Source organism: Aspergillus terreus, genomic scaffold (genome assembly GCF_000149615.1).
Source record: "Aspergillus terreus NIH2624 scaffold_6 genomic scaffold, whole genome shotgun sequence".
Lineage (NCBI taxonomy): Eukaryota > Fungi > Ascomycota > Eurotiomycetes > Eurotiales > Aspergillaceae > Aspergillus > Aspergillus terreus.
In genome coordinates, this window is record NT_165929.1 from 45,167 (window position 1) to 59,846 (window position 14,680).

The following is a 14,680-nucleotide window of genomic DNA, read 5'->3' on the forward strand; positions in this document are numbered from 1 at the left end:
CTAGAATACAATCACGAACAATCATCGTTTCCCGGACGCCCGGTTCAGAGGCCCCCAGTTCGCACGCGGATTGATCTGATACCGGACGAGACGCTTTCTCTTGAACGTCTCGCGCCCGAGATCCTCATCAAACACAATCTCCAACTCGTTCGGCGACGGGTTCCCATCGGACTTGGCCTTTGCCAGCTGGCCATCTTCCCCAGGGACCGAGTCCTGCGGCGCCCGATCAGCAGCAGCAGCCGGTTCTTTACCCAGCGATTGCCGTGACCCGGAGCGATACAAAGCCGCCTCAACCTTCGTAACCAGATCGGCCACATCCTTCCCGCCGTCCACGGCAGACAGGATCTCCCTCCGCAGCAGATCCAGCGGCGTGTCGGGCTGGGGCGCGGTCTGGCGGTCCCGGGCTCTGGCCATGATGGCGGCGCCCGCGGAGCCGGGTTTGAGGGCGCCCTCTTTGACGGGGGATTTCTGGCGGACCCATTCGCGCATGACCTCCCAGATGACCTCCCAGGGGGCGTCGGTGCGCACTGTGTTGGGCTTCGTATGGCTGCGGGTGGAGCGGTAGCCGAGGCGGCGGAGGGCGCCGCGGAAGGCGTCGAAGGGGATGGTGGAGGTTTTGAGGACTTTGGAGAGCGCGCTGAGGGTGAAGTAGAAGGGGTGTTGTTCGCGGAGGGAGGGGTCGAGCCGCGGGATGATGGCGGCGTATTCGTTGTTCTCGGTGGCGGCGGTGTCTTGGTGCTCGGGGGTTTGGGGGCGCTCGAGCGGGTCGCCGATGGTAAAGTCTTCCTCGAGCGCGGTGGTCAGCATACCCTCGATGCGCGGGATGGTGTGGTAGACGCTCCGGTCCAGCGTGGGGAGGAGGTCGAGGATGCGCTGGATGAAGGCGATGTTGTGGAGGGGACCCGCCCACATGGGCCCGGCCATGTGCGTTTTGGTGCCGCATTGCGCGCAGTGTCTGTCTGCGAGCGGGCCTTGGGTGAAGCCGTAGTGGTAGAAGGGGTTCCCGCGCTTGTCGAGGCGCTGCTTGGTCGCGGTAAGCGGTTGCGTGGTCCACGCGCCGCAGCCCACGTCGCAGTTGTAGACGAGCATGGTCTTGCCCGAGAGGAACTTGACGTCGGCGGGCGAGCGGTAGACGCGGACGAACACGCGGGCGTAGAAGTCGATCGACAGGGACAGGAGGGGCTCGATCGCGAGCCCGTACTTGGCCGCAGAGGTGGCGAGCGCGTGCAGGATCAGCCGCAGGCCGCCCTCGTGCGAATGCGAGCCCTTGATGGGGACGCCGCCGTACAGCGAAAAGGCCTTCTCGGGATACCCGTTGGACGCCCAGACGCCCGCGTCGGTGCAGGTCACGCACAGCATGCCGCCGTCCTTGACCGCGTTGAGGGTCGCGTCTATGAACGGCGAGGCCGTGCCGTACGGGTCGAGGTCGATGACATCGAACTTGCCCGTGTACACGCCGCCATCCTGGGAGGCGGACGGGTTGACGTTGTACATGTAGGCCCGCGCGTCCCCATTGTTGGGCTGCACGAGCTTTTCGAGCTTGTTGTATCTGATATTCATTTTCATCGACTCAATCGCCGGAGCAGAAAGGTCGTTGGCGACGACGCGAGTGACGAATGGAATCTCGGAGGCATAGCGGAGCGCACGCAGTCCCGTGGCAGACAAGGCATCGAGAACCGTGAACGACGGTGGAGTGCTGGGCTCGGGATTCGATGCGGGCGTTGGCTCGTTTCCGTTAGTCGCGTGGTTGGCTTCCTCGCCTTCAGCCTTGGATTCCTGCTCAGCCTCTCCCTGCTCATCTCTCTTGCGCTTCTTGCCCTTCGCGGCGCCCTTCTCCGCTGCCCTTCGCTTTTTCCTCTCGGCATTGCGCTTCTTCAACGCCTGCACATGTTCGCCATGGACGCGGACCGCGAGGACGCTCAGATCCCGGTTGAACTGCTGGATGGGGTTGTAGAACACGGACTGCAGTTCGTCGTCCTCCTTGAGGTCTTTTCTGGTCGCCTCCGAGGCCGCAGCCTGTGAGGCCGGGTTGAGGATGCACGCAAGACCTTCTTTGACGACTCTGTATTCTTTACCCTCATGCTGGACCAATTGCTCCGGCACAGGGGCAGACGGCGATTCCTCCATTCTTCTGGATTGCGACGAGCAGCTGCGAAAGGGCGATGGCTGGAACTGACCGCGGGGAAAATTGTCGACGTGCGGATATCGAGCAGTGGGTCTCGCGAGTCCGGAGATGGCGCGGATTGTGAACAGACGATACAGAGGCCACGGATTCAAGCGCATCGGCTCGAAGGGGCCAGTGTGTTCGTGAAGACGAGCGGCTCCGAGGATGTAGTCGGACGTGGTGGCTGCGCGGGGATTTTCTTCGGCCTCCGAAGCCAAAAAAATTCAACGCACGGACCAGCCTTATATACTCGCTTTAAGGTGGTAACCATGTAGTCAACCAACGTTGATAATCTTCAATTGTTCATCCTCTCATATTATTAACTATTATGTATGCTGTTGCTTATTGTACAATTATGTCGCAGAAATATACCCCCCCAGAGTTAGCATCTCACAACCAGGCGCCGATGACGGGCACATGGCTATAGATTTCATTCCAGCTGCTGGCCTCCCATCCGGTGCCCTGTCCTGCGCGGCCGATGATGCCCAGCGCTCCAGCAAGCCAGATGGACGCTCCGACAGCGGCGATGCCGTTCACCACCCACCACATCTTTTTCTGCTTCTTAGCACGTTGCTCATTCTCAGGATATCCCAGGTATCCCTCCAACGAGCCCTTCTTGTTCCGCAGCTCTTTGCGAGCCGTCGTAACCCTCCATCCCATCCAGGCAGCCCAACCGCCAACGATATGCCACACGCCCACGGCGACAAACAGCAGGTAGTAGATATTCCAAAACACGGGGCTCCGCGCGAACCCGTGCGCCACGTACCCGAGACCGACGCCCGAACTGCCACCGTCTGCGATCAACGGCGTCACTCGGTTCACCAGGACGTGGGTGCCGATCAGGGGGGCGAGAAAATATCCCAGGCGGGCCTGCAAGCTCATGCGAGGCCAGAAGCTCAGCATGTACCGCTGGGACCGGGTCTCCGCGCCGTAGAGCCGAGCGCGCCGCGACGAGCGAATATTCCGCAGGGCGACGCCCGACGCGATGTGGGCCAGGATGGGAATAGTCAGCACCACATGCTCGAGAGACGGAGACTGGTAGACGGGCCGCGTCAGGAGCAAGTAGTTTTCACTGTCGGCGACGGAACGAGTTGCGAGGGGGATAAGCGAGGTGTTGGCGAAATGGAGTGCAAAGAAGAATGTAGGCGGGTATGTCGAGTATTTTTGGAGCGCAGACACTAGATAGAAGCAGGCAAGCGTTAGTCTAAGTAGATAGGATTGGGGTTTGCTGTTTTCCGGGCAAACATACACCACGAATCCCAGTTGTGGCCGCGGAGACCAAAGCCGCGGATCGAAATCCCGCTGCGACCAGGTGTGGCCTGTTGCTGCGATTGGGAGTCTCGCGGCTTGGGGACATATTCGCCGCTCTCGATGTCCGGGAACTCATCCTGGACAGGCGACGGATCCAATTCCTGCATAGAGATCACCGAGCGCGTCTCGATGTCCTCTGGCTTTTGTGAAGGCGCCATGGTGGCGGAGCTCGTTGAGAGACCTGACAAACAAAGAAAAAGAAAAGGATCAAATAAAAGGATATATTACAGTCATACAATCATTAGCATCGTCACGGCGAAGAAGTCGAACTGGAGAGAAATCCATCGACGCAATGGGCGCTTTTGTTGGAAGTTGGCTGATCCCGCCTAATAATCCCGCCCCTGTGATTGGTCATGGCATGTGGATGGGAGTATGGGCACTTTGGTATGGATTCCATGTAGATACAAATCCTCACTCAAGGAGGAATATTATGGGATGCTGGAGTATGAGTGATTTGCATAGTATCAAGAGAGAAATTGGATGGATGCGCCTGTATGAGAGAGCTCCCATTGAGGAACGCGATCTCAGAATGGCAGGCGGTGTCTTTCGACAGGCAGAATCATTCTCCCACTGTGCTCATTCTGGCGGTATCCAGCCTCGAATGCGATCCCACTCAATCTTCTCATAATCAGAGCGTTGTCCCATTATCTCAGCCAGAATGGCGCCAGTATGTTACCCGCAGTATCCACACTCATAGACGAAGATGCGCTACTAACGCGCTTGTCGCAACCTGCAGCGAGGCTTTACGAACCCAGCCCCAAAGGTATGATGATATCGATGATTGCTTGCGCATGTACCGACTAACACACAATGTCCGACGCAGACGGAATCGGCGCGTTCCGCCTTGAGCTCCTTCACCTGCACCCTCTGTAACAAGTCATATTCACGCCATCCCGAGTACGAAGCACATATCTCGTCCTACGACCATCAGCATCGCAAGCGTCTACAAGATCTCAAACAGCTATCGCGCGACCCCAATGCGGCCGAGAAAGCTCGACGAGCGGAGCGGAGAGCTGATGCTGAAGCCGGATTAAGAACGATCAGTACTGGAGCTCCGACTTCTGGCAGTGGCGGAGGCGGGGGGTTCAAAAAGGGCGGATTCAAGAGTTCTTTTACCGCGGTGAAAGGTCCGGGGGCTCCCGCGGTGCCGAAGAAGAATGTACTCGGCGATGATGATGAAGACGACGAGCCTCAGTCCAGCGGACCGGCCGAAACTACAGACCGTGCACAAACAAAAACCCCCAAAAGTTCCAACCCACCGAATGAGCTTGGGGAGAGCGACACGGACGAAGAGTATGCCAATGACACAGCCGGTGGGGGCTATTACGATCCGCGAAAACCTACAGGTTGCTTTCATGGGTGTGCAGGGTATACGCCGGCTCAAGTGGAACCTGCGAAGTGAGCATTCTGATCTCAAATTCTGCCGTTTTCTTAGATCATGCATATGGAGAATGTTCGGCGTTGGGATAGGAGTTTGGGTATACCTTTGATCATTGATTACACGACCATATGGGCGTCCAACCACATTTACTGCACGAATGTCGGTCACTAGGCCAATCTTTGAATACAACACATGCCTTGCCACATCTGCCTTTCACATAAGAACACTCTATATAACTTCTCTAGTTTGAATACAACGTATCACAGGCGTCCCCTAAATACCCCTTGACAACACCATGCGGCTGATATCGGTCAGGAATGCAGACAAAGTTTATTCTTTGATAGTCGTACAGATTCCAAAAGTTGGATGGGAAGTAATCAGCAGAAATAACGACAAACAGACCGCACGCGAAAAAAAGGGTACTAGATACATGGCTTATTATTCAGTTTCCTGGAACTCCTGACATTCGTCGGTCACCCGAAAGCCATTTACAGGCGGAGAAGCTTGGCAGCCTGGCTGACAATGGTGTCCTCCTGGGGGAAGCTCATCTGCTCCAGGCCGGCGGCGTAAGGAGTAGGAACCTCAGCACCAGTGACACGGACAGCAGGGGCCGTGAGGTAGTCGAAGCCGTACTCCATCGACAGAGCCATGATCTCCGAGGCAACACCGAACATGGGGAATCCGGACTCGACACACATGATGCGGCCAGTCTTCTTGAGGGACTGGATGACCGTCTCCACATCAAGGGGCTTGACAGAGCGAAGGTTGATCACCTCAGCCTCCACACCGTACTTCTGCTTCAGCTCTGCGGCAGCGTTCATGGAGAGTCCGACACAGCGGGAGAGAGAGACAATGGTAAGATCCTTTCCGGGGCGCTCAATCTTGGCCTTGCCGATGGGCAGGACGAAGTCGTCCTTCTGAGCGGCCTCGCTCATGGGGAAAGCCTGGCCGTACATAAGCCTAGAAGTCGGTCAGCGCGAGACTCGGATAATGATGTGTACATGTATCAAGGGTACATACTCGTTCTCCAGAACCACAACGGGGTTGGGGTCCCGGATAGCAGCCTTCAGCAGACCCTTGGCATCCTCGGAGCTCCAGGGAGAAACCACCTTGAGACCGGGAATGCTACCGTACCAAGCGGAGTAATCCTGAGAGTGCTGAGCGGCGACACCCGCAGCGAAACCGTTGGGTCCACGGAAAGTGATGTTGCAAGGCTGGATACCTCCAGACATGTAGTGGGTCTTAGCGGCGGAGTTGATGATCTGATCGATGGCTTGCATGGCAAAGTTGAAGGTCATGAATTCGCACTAGATGGGAAGATACAGGTCAGCCACATGATCGCTGACAATGGTCCTGTCATAGGGCGAAGGCAGGAAGGCATGACTTACAATAGGGTGCAGACCGGCGAGGGCGGCGCCGACAGCCAGACCGCAAAAGCCTGCCTCTGTGATCGGGGTATCAATAACCCGCTTGGGACCGAAGCGGTCCAGCAGACCCCTTGTGACCTTGTAACTGTTCAATTCCACCCGGTTAGACATGCGCTTGACGATGGAGATGGACGACGGAGAGAATTGGGGTGATTCCATACGCTCCGTTGTACTGTGCGACCTCCTCTCCCATGATGAACGTCTTCTGGTTGCTCTCCAGTTCCTCCGCAAGAGCCTCGTTCAGCGCATCACGGACAGTGACCTCCTTGGTACCGCCAGTGGCATATCCACGGAAGCGCAACAGAGAGGGAGCGCAAGCGGTCTGAGGGAAGGCCGGACGAGCCGCGGAAAGGCGAGAGGAGAGCAGACGAGCTGCAGGGCGGAAAAGTCGGGGAGCAGCCATGGCCGGGCTGGTGAGGGAGACCGACGGTAGAAGAGTAAAGAAGAGACGAGAGAAGATGGACAGAAGCTCCGAAACGGCCGGGAGGGAACCGGGATGGAATTGAGGCAGAAAAACGAGAGAGGTGAGGGAGTAGAATCGACGACGGCGACTATCGAAAACACTGGTTGAAACGGATTTTTGGTGGTGAACGCCGGCGAGAACTGTTGGGCGGGCGGCTGACTCAGCATCTCACCGGCGGCTGCTTCCGTCCGGCGCGTTGTTGGGTTTCCTCCGGTCTCCGTCGAACACAAACATCATCCTGACTTCAACTAACTATGCTCCCCCTAGTCCTTCTTCTCCCCCTCTTATCGTCGGCTCTCCAGCCGTCCGCCCCGGATCCTATCGCCGCTCCTCTGCGGGACCTGACATGGGGTCAACTCAACTTCCTGCACACCACCGACACGCATGGCTGGCTGGCCGGCCATCTCCAAGAGCCCTCCTATGCGGCAGACTGGGGCGATTATGTCTCCTTCACCACCCGGATGCGAGAGAAGGCGGATGCGCAAGGCGCCGATCTTCTCGTTATCGATACCGGTGATAGGGTGGAAGGCAATGGCCTCTATGATTCCTCCGAACCCAAAGGAGTATACATCTCCGAGATCTTACGACAACAGCATATTGACTTGATGTGTTCGGGGAACCATGAATTATACCAAGAGAATACCTCGCTGGCCGAGTTCTTCAACACCGTTCCCAACTTCCGCGGGAACTATCTCGCGTCGAACATTGACATCATCCATCCCACCACGGAAGAGCCCGTCCCGCTAGCTCCCCGATACAAGAAGTTCACCACCAAGAACCAGGGGATCCGTATCGTAGCATTTGGCTTTCTCTTCGACTTCACAAAGAACTATAACAACACGATTGTCCAACCAGTAGAGGATACCATCAAAGAAGACTGGTTTCAGGAAGCCATCCGGGACAAAGATGTCGACCTCTTTCTGGTCATCGGGCATGTGCCCGTCCACTCCACAGAATACGATGCCATCTTCAAGGAGATTAGGGCAATCCGTTGGGACACTCCGATCCAGTTCTTTGGCGGCCATCAGCATATCCGCGACTTTGCTCGCTATGACTCGAAGGCGTACGGACTGGCGAGCGGTCGGTTTATGGAAACCATTGGCTTCATGTCCATTGACGGTCTGTCCACTCATCGCCAACGGATCAAGCCCGCCTTGACGTCCCCTAAATTCCACCGTATGTATATCGACAATAACCTTTTCTCCTTCTACCACCATACTGGTCTCGAGAACGAGACGTTTCCCACGCCACACGGTCAAAATGTGTCGCAACTCATCAAAGAATCAAGAAACGCCCTTCACCTCGATGAAGTTTACGGATGTGCGCCTCGGGACTTGTGGATGTCGCGCGTGAGATATCCTAGTGACGAAAGTATCTACACTTGGCTGGAGAAGGAGGTCCTTCCCCAGTCGTTAAAAGACGAGTCACGAGCAGGGAAACCAGCCCTTGCGGTGGTCAATACTGGAGCTATCCGGTTTGATATATTCAAAGGCCCCTTTACCCGGGATACTACCTATATAGTGTCACCATTCACAAGTGGCTTCCGCTATCTGAGAGACGTTCCTTACGACAAAGCAAGGTTGGTCGTCGATGTACTAAACAAACAACCGCAGATTCTCAACACCGCCAATATACCTTTCTCGGGGAGACCGGTTCCTTGGACCCTCGCACCTCCGGAACAGTCAGCATATGCTCAGGATGTAGTCGCAGAGGATGATCCGATGCGGCCCAGCGAGGTACAGATCCAGCTGCCAGCCGATCAAGCCCCTCTATCAAGCCACAGTTCATCCAGGCCGCCTCTCGTCCCTGGATACACCACAGCCGACGATGGTGGAACTGACGGTGATGACACTATCCATTCGCCCATCTCGTTTTACCGGGTGCCGAACTGCATTCAGTCATTGATATCCTCGGACCCATCCGCAACTCCCGACACAGTGGACCTCGTGTACATTGACTTTATCGAACCTTATGTCGCTCTGGCGGCCAGATACGCGGGCCTGGATGTTGACTTTCCAGGAGAGAGCGATGTGTACATGCCTTCAACAAGGTTGACCGACCTCATTTTAGACTGGATCAAAGAGAACTGGGCTTGTGACAAGGAATAAGCACTCGCATACTGTTCCTTTTTCCCTTGCTTTTTGGACATGATTAGCTTGTGATGTAGATCTGGATCCATCCTGCGAATAATACTGGAACTATCACAATTATGATACATTTTGACAGACATACAAGAAACGTTTAGTCGCCGCCCACATACTTAAGCAAGCCCTTTCCACTGCGGAAGCCACTCATAGTCTCCTGCACGCCAGCGGCGAGCTCCGGGCCTTCGGTCTCCCAGCTCCATTTGATCTCTTCTACAGGAATGTCCTTGAATTTGCCCGCACGGGTCAACTCGAGCACGTCATTGATGGTGTTTTCTTTGAGCTGAGGGTGCTTGTCTCCCCACTTGCTGACCCAGAACCCCTCAAAGACCAGGTTCTTGAAGATCAGAAGCCCCGACGGCAGGGCCACTGGCTGCTTTGACATGGCACCGTACGTAACCATATGAGAGCCCGGCGCAAGCGTCTTCGCCAGCGCAGTGGCGTTCTTGCCTCCGACACAGTTCAGCGCCAGGCGGATGGGTTCCTTGCCTTGGCGGGTGAACTCGTTCACCATATTTCTGAACTCGCCGGAAAGCAGTTCAGCCTCCGTGACCACCGCCGTTCCACCTAGGTCGAGCATCTCTTTCTTCAGAGCCTCAGTCTCTTCGGGCGTCTTCCTCTCCCGAACGACGTTGAGCGTCTTGATGCCCCACTCTCGCGCCAGCTGGATCGCGGCGCGTCCGACTCCGCTGTTGGCGCCGTTCTGGATAAGCCATTCCTCTCCGGAACGCATCCAGTCCCACTGACAAAAGTCCTTGATCATCCGGTACGCAGTCACCGGGTTCACGCTGACCGTACTGATCTGAAGGGGAGTCAGGCCCTCCTTGTTCTCGATCTTGATCAGCTGCGATTCGTCGAGCTGGGCGTGGGTACGCCAGGTGCCTTGGCCCGTCTTCTTCATCACCACCCAGTCACCCTTGCTCAGATTCTTGACTCCGGAGCCAGTCGCAATGACTTCGAAGGCACCTTCGTTTCCTCCTACTGCCGAAGGCTCCTGCGTGCCCAGCGTATTCAGAAATGGCGGTTTGCTCGGATAAACGCCTTGGATCTGGTTCACATCGGCCGGGTTGAGCGGCGCAGCCAGGAGCCGAAGGTTGACCTGCGTTCCGTGAGGCGCAGAGATTGAGTGAGAATGAAGACTGTCACGTATTAACTAAACTATCCCGGTTACTCTCCGGAAGTAAAGTCACATACCGTAGGACATCCTTTGGTTCCCCGTACTTGGAGTATATCAGCGCCTTCGATTGCGTGTAGCCATACACTGAAATGTACCGACGGCCCCCCAGCGGCAGAGGCGATGCAGAGCCCCGGAGTCTTAAGAAGAGAGACGACGCATTGCCGCGGGACGTCGCCGCAGCAGAACGAGCCACACCACGAGTAAACATGGCTCACCGGTAAGAATGGCGAGTTCAATTAGCGCAGTGGAGGAAAAGTGAATGCTATAGAAGGGGAGTTTTGCAGAAAGGAGGGAGTTGAAGGAGGAGAAATGCGCAGAGCTATGAAGCAATGGATGGGACATGACGTCGAAGGTTCCCGCCCGTCGGGCCGACGGAGAACACGAAAACGCCGACTTCGATCGTCTTCTTCACTCTTGGACCGCTTCGCTCCCCTCCGCGCGTCCCCTCCAATGTCGCTCCTGCGCGAAGCTGAGCGGTGTCTCGCCAACCAGACATCCCACGCCGTCCTCAATGCGTTCATCACAACTTTGCCGGCCCCCTCGGGCTCATCATGGCTGGACCGGGTGAAAGATGCGGATCGTCGGCGGGAACAAGGTACGGGCACGGCAGAATAGATCTTGCCCATGGCCATACTGTCTGTGAAGCTAACCATGCGCGCTGTCGCGATTGTCAATCAGGGTGTCCCAAATCCGCGGCTGACGGTCGATTGATCTCCGTCAAGGACAACATATGTACACGCGATCTTCCAACGACATGCGGCTCGGGGATCCTGGACCGATTCTCCAGTCCTTTCAACGCCACAGTTGTCGAACAATTGGAGGCTGCGGGGGCTATTGTTGCGGGAAAAACCAATCTCGATGAGTTCGGTATGGGTTCGCACTCGATCCATTCACGATTTGGGCCCGTCAAGAGTGCGCGCTGCGACGCCGCTGGCGAGGCGCTTTCGGCCGGTGGGAGCTCTGGCGGCAGCGCTGTTGCAGTGGCTACGGATCAATGTTATGCGTGCGTACTTTCTCCTATAGCAGCGGTTTGGCCAGACGGGCCCTAGCTAACTATGGACACTACAGAGCTTTGGGAACGGACACGGGCGGCTCGGTGCGACTTCCAGCCGCGTATACGGGAACAGTAGGCTTCAAGCCGTCGTATGGACTGATCTCGCGGTGGGGAGTGGTCGCATATGCTAACTCACTGGACACTGTTGGAATATTGGGCCACACAACAGCCAGTGTTCGTGGAATATTCGGTGCGTCGCCTTTCTGATTTCCTGCGCGCAGCTACTAAACCCGAGACCCAACGGCAGACATCCTGAACCGCCATGACCCGCGGGATCCCACCAACCTGTCTCCGTTCTCACGCTCTCGGATCCTCTCACATCTGAATTTGCCCACCCTGTCGTCTCGGACAAAAACCCCTCTCACCATCGGCGTCCCCGTCGAATACAACATATCGGAGCTGGCGCCCGCAGTCCGACACGCATGGGCCCGGTCGCTAGAACATCTGCAACAGCAAGGCCACATCATCCGTCCCGTCAGCCTCCCCGCCACCAAGCTCGCGCTGTCCGCCTACTACATTCTCGCGCCTGCAGAAGCCTCGTCTAACCTCGCCAAATACGACGGCGTCCGGTACGGCACGCGCAGCGAGGGTCCCGACAACAGCGGCCGCGCAGATGACTACCTGTACGCGAAGACACGTGGCGAGGGGTTCGGCGCGGAGGTGAAGCGGCGCATTCTCCTGGGCGCCTTCAGTCTCAGCGCCGACGCCATGGATAACTACTTCATCCAGGCACAGCGTGTGCGTCGGCTGGTGCAGCGCGACTTTGACGCCGTTTTTAGAGCCCCGCAGCCGCTGGCCGCGGATGCGGACGGGCATCTCAACCCCGCGGGCGTGGATGTCCTTCTCTGCCCGACGGCCCCTTCGTCGCCGCCGCGGGTGTCTGATCTCACGGCGCTCAATGCGGCGTCCTCGCCGCTGGAAGCTTATACGAACGATGTTTTCACCGTTCCTGCGAGCTTGGCTGGTCTTCCGGCTGTATCTGTTCCGGTGGGCGTCGACGGCGTCGGTGCAGGATCGGCAGATGCGGGTCTCACTGGGATTCAGATTATCGGCCAGTATGGAGATGACGAGCTGGTTTTGAGGGTGGGAGAGGCTCTGGAAGGCCAGAGGTTTTGATAGATGGACTCCTTTTCGTTATGCGCAGATACCCGGCGTAGGTTGTCTATTCGAGTTCTTTTCTATACATGTATTCTTCGACGGTTGAAAGCATAAGGCAATATATATTCCACATGTATGCTATTCCATCCTGGTATCTCAAATGCGCGTATCGCGGTGTGGAATAAATACACTCAATCACATCGTACACACCTAGATGGCAATGAACAGCACAACGCCTGCCAGAAACTAGGACATCTCGACATCTTCATCCACCTGCATGGCATCGGGTGCCGCTACAGGCACTTCGACAACAGGCGTGCCTGAGGCACCGACGCTCTTGCCATCTTCATGGCTGTCGTGAGACTCTCTTCCGTTTCCTGCGTGCTCAGGGACGGCTGCAGAGCCGTTCGTAGCGCCCGCTGGCACAGCAGCTTCATACGCCGCTCCCACGCCGGCCTTGAGCACTTCCGAGCCCCCGACAGCACCGGACCCCGAGGCATCCAGCTCCGCATTGCCAATGACATCGCCATCGACCCCACCCCAAACAAGCATCGCCTCGACCTCATCGACAATGTCTGCGACGATGTCTTCGACAATCTGCTCCGTGAAGCGCTCGCCAATGCCTCGGACCGGCTCGCCGTTCTCCCCCTGAGCGGGGGGATCAAACCACCATGGGCCTTCGAAGCGGCATTCCACGGCCCCGCCGCCGTAACAGCTCACAGCCGGATAGTACCCAATCATGCCGTCATCGGCGTTCTCGCGCTCACCGAGACCGAGATTGTTGGTACCATTTGCGAGTCGACTCGCGGGCGGCAGGAAGGCGTACAGTTCCTTGAATGGGGTTCCCATTTTGACCCCGTTCTTGAAGATTGTGATACTGGAACCTGGGAGCGTACGCAGCGAAGCGTCCTCGCTGTTCAGTGGTGACGGGGGCCCAAAGGTCGGCGTCTCTTTGAGATTGAACGCATAATCGCGTAGCTGTTTTGTCGCGAATACGTTTGACTGCTGCCAGCAGAAATCAGACTTGTAGTGGAACGGTATGCGGTCGCGGATGATATTTGCCGCGACGGGTTCCCCGTGGGACGTGGGCGCGTCGCCATCGGTTGCCGGATCGTACGTTCCCTCAACGACTTTTTTGTGAAGCGAGAGCGGAGGAAGCGTGATCAGCATGCCGATGACATCGCCTTCACGAATCGCTTCCCCTTTGGGAAAGAAGTATTCGCAGCGCATTCGGTTGACCACTTCCCCATTCACGTCTCGGATGCCATATCCGTAGCAGTCGATGCCGACATTAACGTCGAGGTCTGCCTCCCTTCTTGCAAAGCCAAGACGCACATGACCTCTTGATGGCACGCGCGAGTTGGAGTTTCCATCTGTAGGTGGCTGCTGCGACTCCGCCATCACGCCACTGATGATGCGAGCCTCGTAGTAAAACGTGCCTTCGCGGGCACAGACATTGGCACGCGCCGTGTGCCAGGGTTCATTCGTTGTGACGGCGCGGGCGTCCTTGCTGAACAAGATTGCGGCGGGTGAATCCTCGAAACTGAAACGAGCATGGTAAGGCGGGACGTCGGTCTGGCGATATTTGATATGCGGGAAGCCGGGGTCGGCGATGGCGTAGCTGTAGCGGAACCCGTTCTTGTTCGTGAGCTTGTCGACTACCTCATAGAAATCCCAGCTTTGGCCAAGGGCGTCTGTGGCCTTTCGGGTTACGAAGTTCAGTTGGCGAGGCTGTGGGGGTAATAAGTCGGAGGACCTGGGCTCCGCAAGCAGGAGAGGACGGAGAATGCTCAGTTCGGAGCTTGGTAACGATACATTTTGCGCCACGGTTGCACGCTTCTTCGGAGGCGCGGCCTCCGGGTCCAATCCCTTGGCTTCACGCTTTTTTCGACTGTCACGTTTGTTGCGCTTCGACCTGGCGCTGTCTGCCACGGATGCATTGCTTGGAGGGGCGGGGGAGGATCGCGCGTTCACATCTGATAAGGGGCCATTGGGTAAAGGGAGGTTTGTTGGCGGTAAAATGGGAGAGTTGATATTGGATGATGGGGCGGAAGATCCAGCGGGTTGTGTCGACGCCATTATGGGAGGGTGGCAGAGGTTCGAATAGTAAGGTGTGTTTCCCGACAGTTTGAGTCGTTCGGGTAGATTATGCGCAGTCGATCTGTCAGGAGAGGCGCTCTTGATTGATACAGTAGACGCGAGATATCAGACAATTCGGTAGGGCGTCACAAGGATTCCTTGCCCGGGGAAGGTCTCAACCAGGGAATGAGATAGTCTTAAATGGAACAGCTCTGAAACAGAAATAATGTTAGAAGGCAGCTCACAAGAACATTGAGAGAAATTATCAATAAACAGGTCCAAGTCCAGAGCTTCCATCAGCTATTGCACGCCAATTGAGACAAAGCAGAAGGGAAATACGAGCATCCAGCATGCATGAAGGTAAACTCACGGGTTGTCCAAC

General features: G+C 56.6%; 7 protein-coding genes across 7 annotated transcripts; 2 read left to right on the forward strand and 5 right to left on the reverse strand.

The window, feature by feature from the left end:
• Positions 1–21: 21 nt before the first annotated feature.
• ATEG_04260 (tRNA (guanine26-N2)-dimethyltransferase) lies at positions 22–3,633 on the reverse strand (the record flags this gene model as incomplete). Its single annotated transcript, XM_001213438.1, has 4 exons — positions 22–2,348; positions 2,402–2,457; positions 2,559–3,342; positions 3,414–3,633. 4 exons carry the CDS (start codon positions 3,631–3,633, stop codon positions 22–24), a joined length of 3,387 nt encoding a protein of 1,128 aa, XP_001213438.1.
• Positions 3,634–4,133: 500 nt separating this feature from the next.
• ATEG_04261 (putative C2H2 finger domain protein) lies at positions 4,134–4,877 on the forward strand (the record flags this gene model as incomplete). The annotated part of the gene is made up of 3 exons (XM_001213439.1): positions 4,134–4,142; positions 4,212–4,238; positions 4,299–4,877. The coding sequence occupies 3 exons, from the start codon at positions 4,134–4,136 to the stop codon at positions 4,875–4,877; spliced, it is 615 nt and encodes a 204-aa protein (XP_001213439.1).
• A 467-nt stretch (positions 4,878–5,344) lies between these two features.
• ATEG_04262 (pyruvate dehydrogenase (acetyl-transferring) subunit E1 beta) lies at positions 5,345–6,686 on the reverse strand (the record flags this gene model as incomplete). The annotated part of the gene is made up of 4 exons (XM_001213440.1): positions 5,345–5,816; positions 5,877–6,163; positions 6,245–6,368; positions 6,445–6,686. 4 exons carry the CDS (start codon positions 6,684–6,686, stop codon positions 5,345–5,347), a joined length of 1,125 nt encoding a protein of 374 aa, XP_001213440.1.
• A 314-nt stretch (positions 6,687–7,000) lies between these two features.
• ATEG_04263 (metallophosphoesterase family protein) lies at positions 7,001–8,844 on the forward strand (the record flags this gene model as incomplete). The annotated part of the gene is made up of 2 exons (XM_001213441.1): positions 7,001–8,778; positions 8,817–8,844. The coding sequence occupies 2 exons, from the start codon at positions 7,001–7,003 to the stop codon at positions 8,842–8,844; spliced, it is 1,806 nt and encodes a 601-aa protein (XP_001213441.1).
• Positions 8,845–8,987: 143 nt separating this feature from the next.
• ATEG_04264 (enoyl-[acyl-carrier-protein] reductase) lies at positions 8,988–10,275 on the reverse strand (the record flags this gene model as incomplete). Its single annotated transcript, XM_001213442.1, has 2 exons — positions 8,988–10,029; positions 10,085–10,275. 2 exons carry the CDS (start codon positions 10,273–10,275, stop codon positions 8,988–8,990), a joined length of 1,233 nt encoding a protein of 410 aa, XP_001213442.1.
• A 1,281-nt stretch (positions 10,276–11,556) lies between these two features.
• Positions 11,557–11,937, reverse strand: ATEG_04265 (uncharacterized protein; the record flags this gene model as incomplete). The annotated part of the gene is made up of 1 exon (XM_001213443.1): positions 11,557–11,937. One exon carries the CDS (start codon positions 11,935–11,937, stop codon positions 11,557–11,559), a length of 381 nt encoding a protein of 126 aa, XP_001213443.1.
• Positions 11,938–12,465: 528 nt separating this feature from the next.
• ATEG_04266 (SPRY domain-containing protein) lies at positions 12,466–14,298 on the reverse strand (the record flags this gene model as incomplete). Its single annotated transcript, XM_001213444.1, has 1 exon — positions 12,466–14,298. The coding sequence occupies one exon, from the start codon at positions 14,296–14,298 to the stop codon at positions 12,466–12,468; it is 1,833 nt and encodes a 610-aa protein (XP_001213444.1).
• Between the last annotated feature and the right edge of the window lie 382 nt (positions 14,299–14,680).